Raw genomic sequence first — 17,589 nt, 5'->3', positions numbered from 1 at the left:
CCCACCTCTGACATTTTCTGAAAAAATATGTCCTCAGATTTGCTGAGATCATTAATATGTTCTCAGATTATCTATAAAAAAAACTAATATGCACTAAAATTTTCTGAGAATACTCGTGTGTCCTCATATGTCCTAGAAAACTCATATTTCCTTAGAATTTCTGAGAATTGTCATATGTCCTCATATGTTCTGAGAAAAAACATATATCCTCAGAATTTCTGTGAAATCTCAAATGTGATCTGTACAAAAAGTGATAAAAAAATCAGTGTTGACAGTGATGACTAACATTTTCCATCTATTAACATGCAGTATTACCTGTAGTCCTTTTTAAATTCAGGAATCTGATATCGCCATGAGAACCAGAACTCTGGAAAACCATGGAGGAGCAGCATGAGTGGCTTCCCCTCTTGTCCACTTGCCACGTAGTGAAGACGAACATCCTGAAAATGCAAGGAATCTCTGAAAAAAACACTTCCCTGTATAATCAAGCCACTTATATATGAGTCAGTTTTCATTAGGAATGAATTGCAAAGTAAAAAAGCTTGCCTTCGAAGACAGCTGTGTGCTCGACTTTTATGGTTCTTGTCAAGGTTTCTTCATTTATCTTTCTCAAACCAACTGCTTGTAAAGTAGAAGCCAAATAACATCATAAGTTATGAGTGCGTTCAGGAAATGTAGCATTTCTTTAAGGTGCAAAATATCCCTTAATATATCTTAATCTTAATTGTGAGAAAAAAACAGTAGTCTTATTTTAAAGTTATACAAAGTAGTACAATATTCAAATAAATATTTTAAAAGTAGGATTCACAGGAAGGTTACCCAGATTCTATTTATGGGTGTAATCAAACTTTCACTGAGTATAACACCATTCATAAAATAACAGAAACTACCATATTTAATAATGGTGTAAGCATGAATGAAATCATCTCATGGTACACAGCTACATGTACATATGTTTATAAAACATATTGTAAATAAGAATGTCAGATAAACCCCAAAAGCATATTCCGAGCAGAAATTAAGTGCAAATAATACCTAAATATAAGTAATGCATATGAACCGCGCTCTGTGAAAAGGGGGTTTAATGCATGTGCGATAAGTGTTGTCCCAGATTAGCTTGTGAAGTCTGCACAGGCTAATCAGGGACGACACTTTCGGCTTTTATTTTATTTTAAAAGAAGACTGTTCTTGACGAAAATCCAGTTTAGGCGGAAAGTGTCATCCCTGATTAGCCTGTGCAGACTTCACAAGCAAATCTAGGACAACACTTTACGCACATGCATTAAACCCCCTTTTCACAGAGCGATGGGCATATATACAAGCAATATTTGCTGTGCACCTGTGACAGTTATATGCTGTTGCTAAATGCAGCAAGATAGATGTTGTTGACAACATTCACTTAGACTAGAACCATTATTGTCCATTTCAACAAGGCAAACGAAGTTAAACATAGTTTTGCATTCAGACATGGTTATTATTAATTAAAAAGTTTAGGATAATTAAACAGCAAGCATAAATCAACAGTATAAAAGAATCTGCAAAGAGACGCATGAAAGGAGGATAACTCCTCTGGGATGATTTAGATAACTGTGTTATATCCATTCTACCAGATATGTACAGTTAAGACTTATTTAAACAATTACTAGACCAAAAATTATATTTTGCATTCCTTTAAATATAATCTTATGATAAAATATGTGTTGTTATATTAGCAGCATGCAGTAGTTGTATTATCTATAAGCAGGATAATGGTACACGCCAGTGAAAGAAAAAAGAGGCAAATCTGCATCAAAATTATAAATGTATCATGCGAAGGTCATTGCCTTTGAATATTGATTGTTTAATGTCCAATGTTAAACAAACACACAAAACATAATAAGTTTCATAATCTGTGTTACTTTTTAATGGAAAACATCATCAGTTTGGAAATGTCCATGAAAAATGAAAAAAAAAAGATTATTCATTAAAAACTTCACTTTATTATCTACTTGAGCAAGCAAAGCTATCAGAATTGTGCTGACGCTTTATGCACCCAAAAAGGCATGATATTAGTTTAACATGGATATTGCACGTGTTTTACCCCAGCCCTTAACCATTATCATCTGCACATTATGTCCTAAATGAAAAAGCATTCAAAAAATTTTAACCATGGCCTACACCAACTGTCACCAAGGATAATCTATGAGAACATCTTTGAGATGTCTGTATAGTTCTGAACTTCTGATGGCAGTTATATTAGGTTAATCTCACCTATCAATGACCCTGTCTGATTTTTATGGTCTGATAGCAGCAGGTTTTCAGGTGAGTGTAAACACTGTTCATAAAATTAATGTAAATGCTTTTAAACTGTTTTGCTTATAAGAACATCAAGGTCTCTGTGAATTTATTAAACTTTTTTTCCTGATGTATGTGCGTGTGTGTATGCGCATTATCTGACAAACCCAACGGTAGGCTATTATAATTTACACCATGGTGTCGATGAATTATATACCGTATGTGTACATATGACAGGAACAGAAAATGATTTATATTTGATCCACAAAATGCAAAAATGGGTCTAAAGCCACATGCGGCCAGCATAGCTCCAGGCCAACCCAGTGAGAGCGTACAGTCTAGTCTGAAACTTCCCTGTCTGCTTTGAGGTCAAGCGAGGTTAGATGATCTCATAAGCAGACAGGCTCCTGACAAGACTTATCTAATGCATAAGACTGATCCCTCTTTGCATGAATCGGCTCATATGTGCCAGATATGAAGAACAGAAGCAAAATATGGTGCCTGGAAACATTTCTCTTACAAAAAAGTTTAACCAGGCATTGGTAGGCTTTATCAATACTGTTTGTCTGTTTGACTTTTTTAGTTGCTTTGATATCATCATACCTTTTTGTGTAAAAATTTAAAATTGATCAGGATCTGCAAAAAAGTACAGCCCTGCTTGTATGAAAATCTAGTATGATTTTCATTCCAGAACAATAATTAATATCCACAAATATGTACAATTGTATAAGCAAACAGCTTCTTTAACGTTACCAAACAAAGAATAACAATATTAGATTTTAGTATGGGAAAGGTCATTTTCAGAATTTATGTTGTTTAATATAAACATTTTTTTTAGTATTCATTATAAAAAAAATATTTTTGACATAGATGATATGATTATTAAATGTATGGTAGATTGGTAGATTGAAGTTTGGACTAACTAACTGGGAGCATTTAAATCAACAATACATGTCTGTCTCAATCCTTACTTGTCCTGCTTCACCTCATGTTACTACCAAGAGATAACTTGTTAAACCCAACATCCAAGCACTAATGTAAACACTTCATGGGCTCGGCTGAATTATGTCAACTACAATTATGAGGCAAAAGAAGGCACAATTATGAAAGTGAACAATTAACAAAAAAACGCACCAAATATACAAAACACCACCAAACCAAAGATAAAATACATGACACCAACAGATCCAATTATTAAACAGACCCCCTATGCTGCTTTATATCAGTGAAAAGCACATGTTTCTAAAAATTTACGAATAATTTGTTAGTCAGTTTTAATGCAGAAACTGAACTTGAAATCTTTTTATTCTTCACAGCTGACTAAGATCCCTTTGACCACAAGTGTTTGATATCCATTGATAACTGTTGGACACTATTGGGGATTAAAGGGACTGTCAACCATGACGACAAAGAAAAGAAAAGTTGTAAAATACCGTATTGGTTTACACTTTTTAGTTAATATTGATTAAAATATAACGTCTGGTATATTACATTACTTGAAAAAAGTTGTTAAGTTTTCATATGTTCAGTATATTTGGAAAACAATTTAACTGGATATGTCTACCAGGTAACTACCAGTTAACTCTAAATAACGCCAGTAGATTGGTCATCATCATCACGTGGTAAACCAAGGAATGAAAATTGTGCATGCGTAGTGAATTGAATATATTTTATATATAAAATGATCAATCTACTTGCATTATTTTTATTGTGTATATCTTTATGTCACCTATTTTCGCTATGTACTTTCCATTTCACATCGTGAAATTTTATTACCGAATATATTGAAAATATGAACTTGTTTCAAGTAATGAAATAAACCAGTCTTGATATTTTAATGAATATAAACTAGTAATTGTAAAAAAATACGGTATTTTAGAACTTTTCTTTTTTCGTCATTCGTGGTTGACAGTCCCTTTAAAAGTTTGATTAAGTTTAAAAAGATTAACCCATTTATGCCTAGCATCTAGAAAAAAGGCCTTGGCAAACAGCGTAGACCCAGATGAGACGCCACATAATACGACGTCTCATTAGGGTCTGCGCCGTTTGCTTAAATGAATTTCTGTAAGAAATATTCTAAATAAAGAAATAAATATACTAGACAGCCCTAATTTTGGAAATAAATTGATCCAATTTAGAAGGATGGGAGAGTCCACTAGGCATAAATGGGTTAAGTACACATTTTTTACAAAAACACTAGAACTGGAGATTAAGGTAGCGCACCTCTAATGGGCACATATCCAAATATGATCTAATTAATTATTTTCTTCATCCGCATCATTTCACTGAACTACATGCAAATTTGTAGGTAGGCTTTCCATGCTTTTTCAAAAAATATACCGATTTTTTCAAAACCACCCCCACGCTCGGCTTTTGTCCAGTTTATTTTCACCCCTGGGGTATATAAAAGTTCCATAATTCATTCAAATTTCCAAATATGGGCATGCAGTTGGTGTGTACAGATGCTGTAAAGGTGTTTAAAGTTTAAACAAGATGAAATAAGTATTCTTTTACAGACATTTATTTTTTACAAATTTTTATCTATGGAAGAGCGCCATGAAATGTAAGTGATTTCAGCAAAGTAAAAATTGGGTCGGTTAAAAACAAAGTGTCATAAAATTCAAAATAGTATCATTTAAGTCATATTTTAAACTTAGTTTTTATAGAAACACTATATACAGCAAAAATACCAAGAACTAGACAGATTTACCGTTTACTTTTTGAAATAAAAATAAAAATGCAACATGCATGGTTCGTATTTTCAACAGTAAATCACCCAATTTCGCAATAACGTTGTTTTAATTTTAATAATTGAAGAATGTGCATAAAAATTGCAACATATTTAACAATAAATATAGCTTATATGCCATATTAAATCAAATTACGTTAGAAAATAAATAAAACGCGTCGCAAAAAAAGTATACGTCGTCGGCAGGATTCGAACCTGCGCGGGAATATCCCAAAAGATTTCTAGTCTATCGCCTTAACCACTAGGCTACGGCACCTAATAGTAGGCTCTTCAACCTTAGAAGAAATCGCGGGAAATCATTAGAGGTGCGCTTCCTTAAAATGAACACTAGAACGAATTGCATGTCATAAACGAATGCTGTAATCATTCAGATAATGATATAACTTTTATATTAGAGCCACCTCAAACGAAAATTGGGACTAATGGCCGTATGCTACCAGCGCAGCTCCAGACCAGAATGCATAATCACGCAGACTTGTCCGGTGCTATCATGTGGGCTATAAAATCACACAAGGTTTTGTTGTTCTCATAAGTTTGCAGGGTAGCTTCAGACCGGGCTGATTTATTTTGAAGGCTGGTATGGAGCTACTCTGGCAACATATGGCATAAGACCCATTTTCCCATGTCATTTAGCCTTTGCAAGCACTCTTTAAACAGCAATTATTAAGCTCCAATTCACTATGCCCTGGTTGATCAAAACATAAAAATGCCAGTTGAGCTTGGGTCCAGAGTTCCTTTTCATAGTGATCAATTATTTTTATAAACTAGTAGTTAACTGTGCATGTAAATTTATATTTGGATTGCAGTTGGGAAATACTTTTAAATGTGCCTGTACTCAACTTCTCAAGAAGATGCTGTCCGATATGATTATAATGTTAAACATCTTCCAATAAAATCAAATAAACTTGGTTGTTGATGCTCAATATCCATAACCACTATGAATAGTATTTAACTCAAAACAAGGGCTGTTTGTAAAACATGCATGCCCCCCATATGGGCGGTCAGTTGTAGTGGCAGCCATTGTGTGAATACATTTTTTGTCACTGTGACCTTGACCTTTGACCTAGTGACTTGAAAATCTATAGGGGTCATCTGCCAGTGATGATCAATGTACCTATGAAGTTTCATGATCCTAGGCGTAAGCATTCTTGAGTTATCATCCGGAAACCATTTTACTGATTTGAGTCACTGTGACCTTGACCTTTGACCTAGTGACCTGAAAATCAATAGGGGTCATCTGCCAGTCATGATCAATCTACCTATGAAGTTTCATGATCCTAGGCCTAAGCATTCTTGAGTTATCATCGGGAAACCATTTTACTATTTTGAGTCACTGTGACCTTGACCTTTGACCTAGTGACCTGAAAATCAATAGGGATTATCTGTTAGTCATGATCAATCTACCTATGAAGTTTCATGATCCTAGGCCTAAGCGTTCTAGAGTTATCATCCGGAAACCATTTTACTATTTCGAGTCACTGTGACCTTGACCTTTGACCTAGTGACCTGAAAATCAATAGGGGTCATCTGCCAGTCATGATCAATCTACCAATGAAGTTTCATGATCCTAGGCCTAAGCGTTCTTGAGATATCATCCGGAAACCATCTGGTGGACGGACGGACCGACAGACCGACCAACCAACCGACGGACCGACATGAACAAAACAAAATACCCCCTCTTCTTCGAAGGGGGGCATAATAAATACGTTTGCATGATGTTTTTTTAGTTTTCTGAAGAATTCATTGAAAAGTTTAAAAGTTTTAATTTATAATATTAAGGTTTCTGATGAATACATATATCACGGAGTGTATATTGACAGGAGATGAATCGAGTATTTGACCCTTACTGTAGTAAATTCAATCTTATGCAAAAACTATTCATCCGATTTTATTGGTTTATACGTTATCTTGTTGCTTATTAATTCCTCTTTCAAAAAAATATAACTCTTAGTATATATCGTTGTTATTAATGGATTTATAGCGAGTTAAACACAAGAAATACACATTTTATGTTTTACCACCGCGCGTTTTAACGTGTTGTGGCTATCGATCTTTTACGATTAGCGTACAGCGAAGCGCCGAGGTTATACATTTTGATGTACCCACTCACGTCTTTTGTTAAATTATAGTTTCATTTCTCGGCCGATTTTGACAAATTATATATCATTAGAAAGCTTACGTTACGTAGTAAACAGATATATCAATATATATTAAGTTTTTCTTCTGATTTTGACAGCCCGGCGAGTTATAACTTTAACTTTTGCAAATATCATACCGTTTTGGAGTTTTAGAATCTAGATTTACGGTTGACATGTTCGTACTTAATACCAATTTGTAGCGTTTATATTTGGAGTTCAGTTTTAAAAATTACATCTTGCTTAGGAGAATAGAATTCTGTATACGATAGAAAAAAAATTTGTTTAAAAACGAAAGTAATTAAGGAATGAAGGCGGGAAAATGTAGCGCGCGTTCCAAACGCACTGAACTGATGCTACGGTCTTGGCGATAATGCTTTTGTTTAGAAACCGGCCATTGAATTTCTTTTGCCATCTTATTATATTTTTTATGGAATATATTGTAGTATTTTGTTCACGAAACATATCAATAAAGCTTATTATAAATGAATCTTAATAAATTAACGATTTCAGCTCTTGTTTATAACACAGAAAGGGTGTAAAATTTATGATGAAACAGCGTATATAGCGGACCCTCTCGCTATTATTCGGCTTTGCATGCATACTTGAAATAAAATGGGTGTCAAAAACATTCATCGTTTGCTGTTTATTATCAACAAGGTAATTATGTATAATTATTTGAAATGTTATTTACCTTAAATTATCAATGTATTAAAGATTCTTGAAAATCACGGTCCGTGTTACGCGGGTCATTTCGTATTTTGACATCAGGGCATCATGTCCAACTATTGAAAATCAGATTTTTTTTCACCGGGACGATGACGGCTTGGATTTAGACAGGCAGACAGATAGTTTATTCAGACTTAAACAACAGTACATCGTCTTCAACTCAAATATATAAATTATTTTTAGACGAATTGTTAGGTGATTACACATATAGCAGTGATGATTCTGAGAATGTTGCCATGTTTCTTATCCGTGTAATCTAGAGTCCATGGTTTGAGCATTTTTATCTCGGTGTTCAAAAAAAGATATCTCAATAATCTTGTTTATAGATCTGTGGTTTTATTGCCCCTGTGTTCAGCACAAACCAATTATCTCGTTATGATCAGATACTGTGCCGACAAATACTAAATAACACTATGGTGTCATACGCCACAGCAGGGACCTATACTTGTATATTGGTCCCTTACCACAGGTGGCAATGTCTGGTCAGATTACACTTTTTAAGATACCTCCATGTCTTCTCGTGGTATTAGTGGTCATTTCTTGGAGTAATGTAACGCCAAATACTCAATTTTGCGTTTATAAGATATGTAGCGTATTGAAAACATTTATAGTCATCTGCCCATACAGATTGCCATAAACTAAATACTGTATAGATGTCAGCCAGCTAAATCACAATAATTATAAGTGCTTAATACCTATACATGTACATTTTAAACATTTAAAAAATCTAATACTTAACATTTTACGTATTTAGCGGGTACCGGTAAAAAAACTCCGTCATTTCGTAGTCCTATAAAGAGTGTATGGTAGTGTACGGAACAACATAATTAAAAACAGCATTCTCATTTGACCACAACGGGGTTAAATAATCTTTCCGAAAAATACAAATAATACAGAGTTTTAATTTAGAATTCTATATATTTATAACTCTGTTAACTTTTAAAGATATTTCAATATACATGCATAGACAGTTGACCGTGATTTTCAAGAATCTTTAAATAATTTTAATTAATTGATAATTTATGGTTAATAACCTTTCATATAATTTTACATAATTACCTTTTTGATAATAAACAACAAACGATGAATGTTTTGACACCCATTATATTTGAAGTATGCAAAGCCGAAAAATATCAAGAGGGTCAGCTATACATTTGTATACGCTGTTTCATCATAAAATTAACACCCTTTCTGTGTTATAATCAAGAGCTGAAATCGTAAATTTATTAAGCTTCATTAATACTTAGCTTTATGGATATGTCTCTAGAACAAAATATTTCAATATATTTCATAAAAAATATAATAATCATGGCAAAGGAAATTCAATGGCCGGTATCTAAACAAAAGCATAATCGCCAAGACCTTAGCATCAGTTCAGTGCGTTAGGAACGCGCGCTACATTTTCCCGCCTTCATTCCTTAATTACTTTCGTTTTTAAACAAAAAATTTTTCTATCGTATACAGAATTCTATTCTCCTAAGCAAGATGTTATTTTTAAAACTGAACTCCAAATATAAACGCTACAAATCGGTATAAAGTACGAACATGTCAACCGAAAATCTAGATTCTAAAACTCCAAAACGGTATGTTATTTGCAAAAGTTAAAGTTAAAACTCGCCCGGCTGCCGAAATCAGAAGAAAAACTTAATATATATTGATATATCTGAAAACTACGTTACGTAAGCTTTCTAATGATATATAATTTGTCAAAATCGGCCTAGAAATGAAACTATAATTTAACAAAATACGTGAGTGGGTACATCAAATTTATAACCTCGGCGCTTCGATAAAAGATCGATAGTTACAACACGGTCACGTGATGTAGACACAACAAGATATTTGGCGTAACGGTCCCGTTTCTTATCCGTGTAATCTAGAATCCGTGCATATATGTATACATAAGACAGTGCTGTTTCCCATGTCCTGGTAGATATAATATCTAAGAATTTAGATTCCAAGATACTTTGTTAGTATGTACCAATCAATCTGGGTACATAGTCACGTAACTGATTATTGTGTCATTGTGCATTATTTTCACGAAAAATTGATCTCAATATGTATTTCAATATCATTTGTCTATATATATACTCATTCTTGAGTTATGGAGTAATGCAGAAACTATTTTTCTATATTTAGTAATGGTAACCTTGACCATGACCCCACATACCCAACATATCCCATATGCAATCACAGTCATAACTTGAAATAGGGTATCTATGAACATGCTTGAAGTTTAAATATAATCGTAAAATTTGTTCAGAAATTTTTGAGCAGACACCATTTGGCTCCACTTAATAGGAGTGACCTTGCCACCATCCAACCCATATGCAATCTCATAAAAGGTCTTGATAAACATATGCACAAAGTTTCATAAAAATAGCCAGTTATTTTACTTCAGATTATTTATGGCGACCTTGACCGTGATAATTTCCATCTCAATGCGAAGAGAGCTCTTTACATGTTTACACGGGGTATCTACACTCAAAGGCACTTCTTACACAACACTTACATTTGTATCAATTTCTCTTCAATTTATCAAAGACTTGGTCTAAATTTGAAATTTTAACAAATAAATCATATTTTAATATCTCTTAGAATTTTTTTTGAATTGATCAACATCATGAATATCCCCAGATATTTAGTGGAAATTCTGCCAGAAAACAGAGTCACTATGTTCAATGTTATAATTTGTGCTCTTTGTGTTGCACATTATAAGCTTTTAATTTAAAATTTAAATTGTGTCAAGTTGTCCATATAGCACAAAAGGCCCCAAATAATCTCTGAAAAAGCAAGAGATGTTTTTGTCAGAAACACAATGCCCGCTACTGCGCTGCTTTGATTTTTTTTAAACCTTTGACCTTGAAGGATGACCTTGACCTTTCACCACTCAAAATGTGCAGCTCCATGAGATACACATGCATGCCAAATATCTAGTTGCTATCTTCAATATTGCAAAAGTAATGGCTAATCCTAAAGTTTTCGGACGGATGCACAGACTGACAGACAGAAAGACGGACTGACGGACAGTTCAACTGCTATATGCCACCCTACCGGTGGCATAAAAAATATGAGGAGTACGAGAAAATAACAGAATGACAGATGTTAACAAGAGCACCGCCTTGCGGGTGCAGACCGCTCATCTATTTTCTTTTTAAAGGTGAAGGGACTCTCAATTTCAGTCACAAAGGAGGGAGGGGTGGAGTGAAGAGGGGTGTATAGTGTGGGGGTGTGGACATTTACTACATTATCTTCCAAAAATGCGGAAAAAAAATGCAAAAAAAAAAGATTTTTTTTTCAGGGGTAGGGGGGGGTGGGTGGGTGGGGGGGGGGGATTCTTGGGTGTGATGGTTGGACGGTATTTCAAAAATAAAACAAGGGCTGTTTGTAAAACATGCATGCCCCCCATATGGGCTGTCAGTTGTAGTGGCAGCCATTGTGTGAATACGTTTTTTGTCACTGTGACCTTGACCTTTGACCTAATGTAAGTTATCATCGGGAAACCATTTTACTATTTTGAGTCACTGTGACCTTGACCTTTGACCTAGTGACCTGAAAATCAATAGGGGTCATCTGCCAGTCATGACCAAGGGGGGAGTGAGAGGGGGGTATATATTTTTTTTTTGGAGGGGGGGGGGGCCGGTGGGGGGGGGGGGGGGGGGGTAGGGGGGAGTGAGAGGGGGGTATAATGTGGGGTGTGGTAATTTATCAGATGTTTAAAAAAATTGGGCCGGGAAAATTGGGCCGGGGATTGGGGGGTCGAGAGGGGGGGTATAATGTAGGGTGTGGTAATTTATAAGATGTTTAAAAAAAAAATGATGGGGGGGATTAGGGGTTGAGAGGGGGTATAATGTGGGTTGTGGTAATTTATAAGATGTTTAAAAAAAAAAATTGGGGGGGTGGGGGGGTAGGGGGGTGGGGGGAGAGGGGGGTATAAAATGGGGTGTGGTAATTTATAAGATTAAAAAAAAATGAGGGGGGTGGGGGTAGGGGGGGTGGGGGGAAGGAGGGGGGTATAATGTGGGGTGTGGTAATTTATTAGATGTTTAAAAAAAATTAAATTGGGGGGGGTGGGGGGGAGGGGGGGAGAGGGGGGTATAATGTGGGGTGTGGTAATTTATACGAGTAAAAAAAGTGTGAGGGTGTGGTGGTCATTTGTGAGATGATCTTTAAAAAAAAATATATATAAAAATTTAGGGGGGGGAGGATTCCGGGGGGGGGGGTAGGGGGGAGTGAGAGGGGGATATAATGTGGGTGTGGTAAGTTATCAGATGTTTAAAAGAAAAAATTGAGGGGGGGGGGGGGGTAGGGGGGGGTAGGAGGGGGGTTGAGAGGGGGGTATAATGTGGGGTGGGGTTATTTATAAGATGTTTTAAAAAAATTGGGGGAGTGGGGGGGGTAGGGGGGGTGGGGGGTGAGAGGGGGTATAATGTGGGGTGTGGTAATTTATAAGATGTTTAAAAAAATTGTTGAAGGGGGTGGGGTGGGGGGGGGGGTAGGGGGACGGGGGGGGAGAGGGGGGTATAATGTGGGGTTGTGGTAATTTATAAGATAAAAAAAATTGAGGGGGTGGGGGGTAGGGGGTGGGGGAGGGAGGGGGGTATAATATGGGGTGTGGTAATTTATTACATGTTTAAAAAAAAAATGGGGGGGGTAGGGGGGAGGGGGGAGATGGGGTATAATGTTGGGTGTGGTAATTTATAAGATTAAAAATAAAATTGGGGGGGGGGTTAGGGGGGCGGGGGTGAGAGGGGGGTATAAGTGGGGTGGGATAATTTATTAGATGTTTAAAAAAAAAAATTGGTGAGGGGGTTGGGGGGTGGGGGGGGTAAAGTGTGAGGGTGTGGGTGGTCATTTGTGAGATGATCTTAAAAAAAAAATAATAAAAACTTAGGGGGGGAGGATTTTGGGGGGGGCACGGGGGATGGTTTGGGTGGAGTCTATTGTGGTATGTCAGGTAAGAGTAGTTTTGTCAAAGTATCAATCAAATCTAATCATAAATAAAGAAGTTATGGCAATTTTAGCAAAATTTAATAATTTGACCTTGAGAGTCAAGGTCATTCAAAGGTCAAGGTAAAATTCAACTTACCAGGTACAGTAACCTCATGGTAGCATGAAAGTATTTTAAGTTTGAAAGCAATAGCCTTGATACTTTAGAAGTAAAGTGGATCAAAACACAAAATTTAACCATATATTCAAAGTTACTAAGTCAAAAAAGGGCCATAATTCCATAAAAATGACAACCAGAGTTATGCAACTTGTCCTTTTACTGTACCCTTATGATAGTTTGCGAGTGTTCCAAGTATGAAAGCAATATCTATGATACTTTAGGGGTAAAGTGGACCAAAACACAAAACTTAACCAAATTTTCAATTTTCTAAGTATAAAGGGCCCATAATTCCGTCCAAATGCCAGTCAGAGTTACATAACTTTGCCTGCACAGTCCCCTTATGATAGTTAATAAGTGTTGCAAGTATGAAAGCAATAGCTTTGATACTGTAAAAAAAAAGTGGACCTAAACTTAACCAAATTTTCAATTTTCTAAGTATAAAAAGGGCACATAATTCTGTCAAAATGCCAGTCAGAGTTACATAACTTTGCCTGCACAGTCCCCTTATGATAGTTAGTAAGTGTTGCAAGTATGAAAGCAATAGCTTTGATACTTAAGGAATAAAATGGACCTAAACACAAAACTTAACAAAAATTTTCAATTTTCTAAGTATAAAAAGGGCACATAATTCTGTCAAAATGCATGCCAGAGTTATCTAACTTTGCCTGCCCAGTCCCCTCATGATAGTTAGTAAGTGTACCAAGTTTGAATGCAATAGCATTGATACTTTCTGAGAAAAGTGGACCTAAACGCAAAACTTAACCGGACGCCGAAGCCGACGCAGACGCCGACGGTAAGGTGATGACAATAGCTCATAATTTTTTTTCAAACAATAGATGAGCTAAAAAGATTATTGTGCATCAATCTAGGGTAATCTATTTGTACTGAACTATCATACCTGAATAATTCAAATGAGTGAGTAATATTCTCATCTTATAAAAATATCAGAATCTTATCATATAAACACCACATTTATCAGCTCCCGGTGGGAGAAGTAGATTCTAGCTGTATTTGATTACAATAAGAGGATTCAATGATGGCTTTTCCATAGCTCTTGATCCCACATTTCCTGTGAATCTATACTGGCCTTTACAACAGCAAAAGTAAAATACAGAAACGCACATCATTTATGTGAAATATAAAGTAGAACTTGACCGTAAACCCATTCATTAATTCAAATTCACATACAACAAGATCATGATTCTAGTTGAAATCCTTGTATACCATTGTTATGTAGCCCTCATTACATCAAGTACATGGTCATTGATTCACAAATAACTTTCATTTTCAAATGTTATTACAGCCTTATGTTTGCAATATAAACACATGTGGACACATTCGAAACCTTGATAATTTCCACAATGCATGGCGACACATAATAAAATACAGTTAAAACCTGCAAACATACTCATGATGATACTTCATTGTGTATGGCAACATCAGTCAAATTATCACATGAAATTATGGTGTCATTTATTAATTTGATTGTTGTTTTTCAATTGTGCAGAGAATTTTAATTTCTTTTCTACATTTTCCCCTATTTCAGAATAATAATGTATGTGACAGGTGTGTATACAGGTTTTTTGCTGGCCTTTTGGGAAAAGCAGTCAGGTCTAATTGGGATTTTTTACATTGATAAAATTTCAAATTTGGGAATTTTTTATCGACAAAATGGACCCAATTGGGATATTTTTTATCAACAAATATTGACACATCAGGCCTTCTTTCTGTCCATTTTGGGGGGAAAATCATATAAATTATAGTAATAAATTACTAAATTATACTAATATACTTTTTTAGATGTTTATGAAACAAGGGCTGTTTGTAAAACATGCATGCCCCCCATATGGGCTCTAAGTTGTAGTGACAGCCATTTTGTAAATATGTTTTTTGTCACTGTGACCTTGACCTTTGACCTAGTGACCTGAAAATCAATAGGGGTCATCTGCGAGTCATGATCAATGTACCTATGAAGTTTTATGATCCTAGCCATAAGCTTTCCTGAGTAATCATCAGGAAACCATTTTACTATTTTGGGTCACTGTGACCTTGACCTTGTGACCTAAAAATCAATAGGGGTCATCTGCCAGTCATGGTCAATGTACCTATCAAGTTTCATGATCCTAGGCATAAGTGTTCTTGAGTTATCATCCGGAAACCATTTTACTATTTCGGGTCACCGTGACCTTGACCTTTGACCTTTGACCTGAAAATCAATAGGGGTCATCTGCTAGTCATGATCATTCTACCTATCAAGTTTCATGATCCTAGGCATAAGGGTTCTTGAATTATCATCCGGAAACCATTTTACTATTTCGGAACACCGTGACCTTGACCTTTGACCTAGTGACCTGAAAATCAATAGGGGTCATCTGCTAGTCATGATCAATCTACCTATGAAGTTTCATGATCCTAGGCATAGTTGTTCTTGAATTATCATCCGGAAACCATTTTACTATTTCGGGTCACCGTGACCTTGACCTTTGACCTAGTGACCTCAAAATCAATAGGGGTCATCTGTGAGTCATGATCAATGTACCTATGAAGTTTCATGATCCTAGTCCTAAGCGTTCTTGAGTTATGGTCTGACAACCACCTGGTGGACGGACCGACAGACAGACCGACCGACAGACCGACATGAGCAAAGCAATATACCCCCTCTTCTTCGAAGGGGGCATAATAAAATTAAATTATAATGATCTTTTATGATACTTCTTTCTACAAAAATATATATATATATATATATATATATATATATATATATATATATTTTATATATATATTTTTGGAAAGTGGGAATTTTTTTTTACAATTAAGGTTTGAGATCAGGTCCATTTGCCTTGCTATCGGGTCTGTTTTAGGGCCTTATTAACATAGTAGAAAAAACGCTGGTATAGCAAGGCAAAATTCTATATGTCCAACTATATTTGCAAACCAATAGTTTAGTCTGTTGTCGTTTGACAACAACTTGAGACGCTCATTTAGCACTTGTGGAGATAAGGAATGTGTTCTCATTGGTTTATACTATCGCTATCATTGTACCTCTTTATTCCACCTTAAAGGTGTTCACTAACTGCAGTTTTGGAACAGTGAACTATCAAAACTTCTCAAAATAATACTCAACTTTCATCTTATTGGAGAGTGGGTGTTCATGTATTATGTCTGAATGTTTATCCTGACAATATGCAAGATCATGATTGTCAAGAACTAGATCCCCAAGTCAAGTCTTCAAACATTGGTATTCGTCAGAGGAGCGGTTTATTTTGCGCTTGGCGCTTTTCTTATGATTTGAGCGAAAATTATATAAAAGTGTATTTGTATAAGTTAAGTCTTACATCCTTTTTTATTGCTCCTATGTTTTGGTGCCAAAATTTGTAAAAAAAATCATCATTTTGTTGTGTCCTTTATACTTGTAAACAAGCTTACCTAGGAAGAGTGTAAAATACTGTTGAAAAGTGAAAAAAAACTAAATCACAACAAACAAAACCAAAAGTCCATATAAACATTCTGACCAATTTTCATGTTGAATGAGTAATAAATCTGGCATCTGGCGTGGCAACAAGGTTTTTCTAAAATTTGACCTGGTGACCTAGTTTTTCAATGGGCATGACCCATAATGACACTTAGCTTAGAAATTGTCAGAATAAATATTCTGACCATTAAGTTTCATCAAGATCAAGTCATAAATGTGGCCTATAGAGTGATTACAAGTTTTTTCAAAGATTTCATCTGGTGACCAAAGTTTTTTGATGCATGTGAACCAGATAAAAGGTTTATCTATGAAGTTCCCTGGTGGCTTCGTTTATTTATGCACAAGTCCCAGATTTACACATAGCCTATATATTGTGAAGATTACATCCAGACTAAGTTTCATTAAGATTGAGTCATAAATGTTGCCTCTAAAATGACAACAAGGTTTTTATAAGATGACCTAGATTTTGGACAGATGTTCGACAGATTTGAACTTGGCCCAGATAACCATTCTAAGCAAGTATCATCACGATTGGATGAAATAATGTGGTCTCTTGTGCAATAACGAATTAAAAGTTGACTAAGCACGGCAAAATATTAACACAGCAAGACATACATGTAGGGTGATCACGAAAGCTCACCATGAGGCCTTCAAAATCAGGTGAGCTAAAATAACATCGCATTATGAATCCAGTTTATCATTGCAATAGCCCCTTTAATTCTCATGATTGTAAGTACTTGGTGAGAAGTTCCAAATTATGTTAGCATATAGTCTAGAAAGGGAACTAAGACCACTTGTACACATGGAACACACCTCAAGACTGTTCTACACTGTACAATATATCAACTATTTACCTTACATTCCAGACTTGAGGCTCTGTTTATACATACCGGTAATTAAACATAAAAACTTTCCCAAAAAACTAAATTGCTCATTCAGCTGTGTTTAAGCGCTCTTTTAAAGCATTGCAGGTAATCGCTTTTTCTCTTTTAAATTTGAGATTCTTGTATTATGCTTTGTAAAGTTGTCATAATTTTTTTTAAAGTTGTTAGTTAGCCATGATAAAAAGTATTATAGAAATTTCTTAGAATCAGAATAATTCTAAAACATCAGGAATTTCAGA

The 17,589-nt window shown here is 35.4% G+C and overlaps 3 protein-coding genes across 3 annotated transcripts in view; 1 reads left to right on the top strand and 2 right to left on the bottom strand.

Annotated features, from left to right (window-relative positions):
• LOC127880119 (epoxide hydrolase 4-like) overlaps positions 1-17,589 on the bottom strand; it is a 35,213-nt gene that overhangs the window by 15,117 nt on the left and 2,507 nt on the right. Inside the window, exon 2 of the mRNA XM_052427353.1 lies at positions 316-440. Within this exon, the coding sequence (XP_052283313.1) occupies positions 316-440 (125 nt within the window). The remainder of the gene's footprint in view (positions 1-315; positions 441-17,589) is intronic.
• Positions 6,461-17,589, bottom strand: part of LOC127880130 (pyroglutamyl-peptidase 1-like) — a 483,820-nt gene continuing 472,691 nt past the window's right edge. The window contains exon 6 of the transcript XR_008049430.1: positions 6,461-6,529. The gene's annotated coding sequence lies outside the window, so the exon portion shown is untranslated. The remainder of the gene's footprint in view (positions 6,530-17,589) is intronic.
• LOC127880112 (MAU2 chromatid cohesion factor homolog) overlaps positions 17,252-17,589 on the top strand; it is a 35,519-nt gene continuing 35,181 nt past the window's right edge. The window contains exon 1 of the mRNA XM_052427342.1: positions 17,252-17,358. Within this exon, the coding sequence (XP_052283302.1) occupies positions 17,269-17,358 (90 nt within the window). The 5' untranslated portion in view covers positions 17,252-17,268. The remainder of the gene's footprint in view (positions 17,359-17,589) is intronic.

Source organism: Dreissena polymorpha, chromosome 4 (assembly GCF_020536995.1).
Source record: "Dreissena polymorpha isolate Duluth1 chromosome 4, UMN_Dpol_1.0, whole genome shotgun sequence".
NCBI classification, from domain to species: Eukaryota; Metazoa; Mollusca; class Bivalvia; order Myida; family Dreissenidae; genus Dreissena; species Dreissena polymorpha.
Note: the sequence above shows the minus strand (reverse complement) of the source record. Positions and strands in the feature narration are given on the sequence as shown.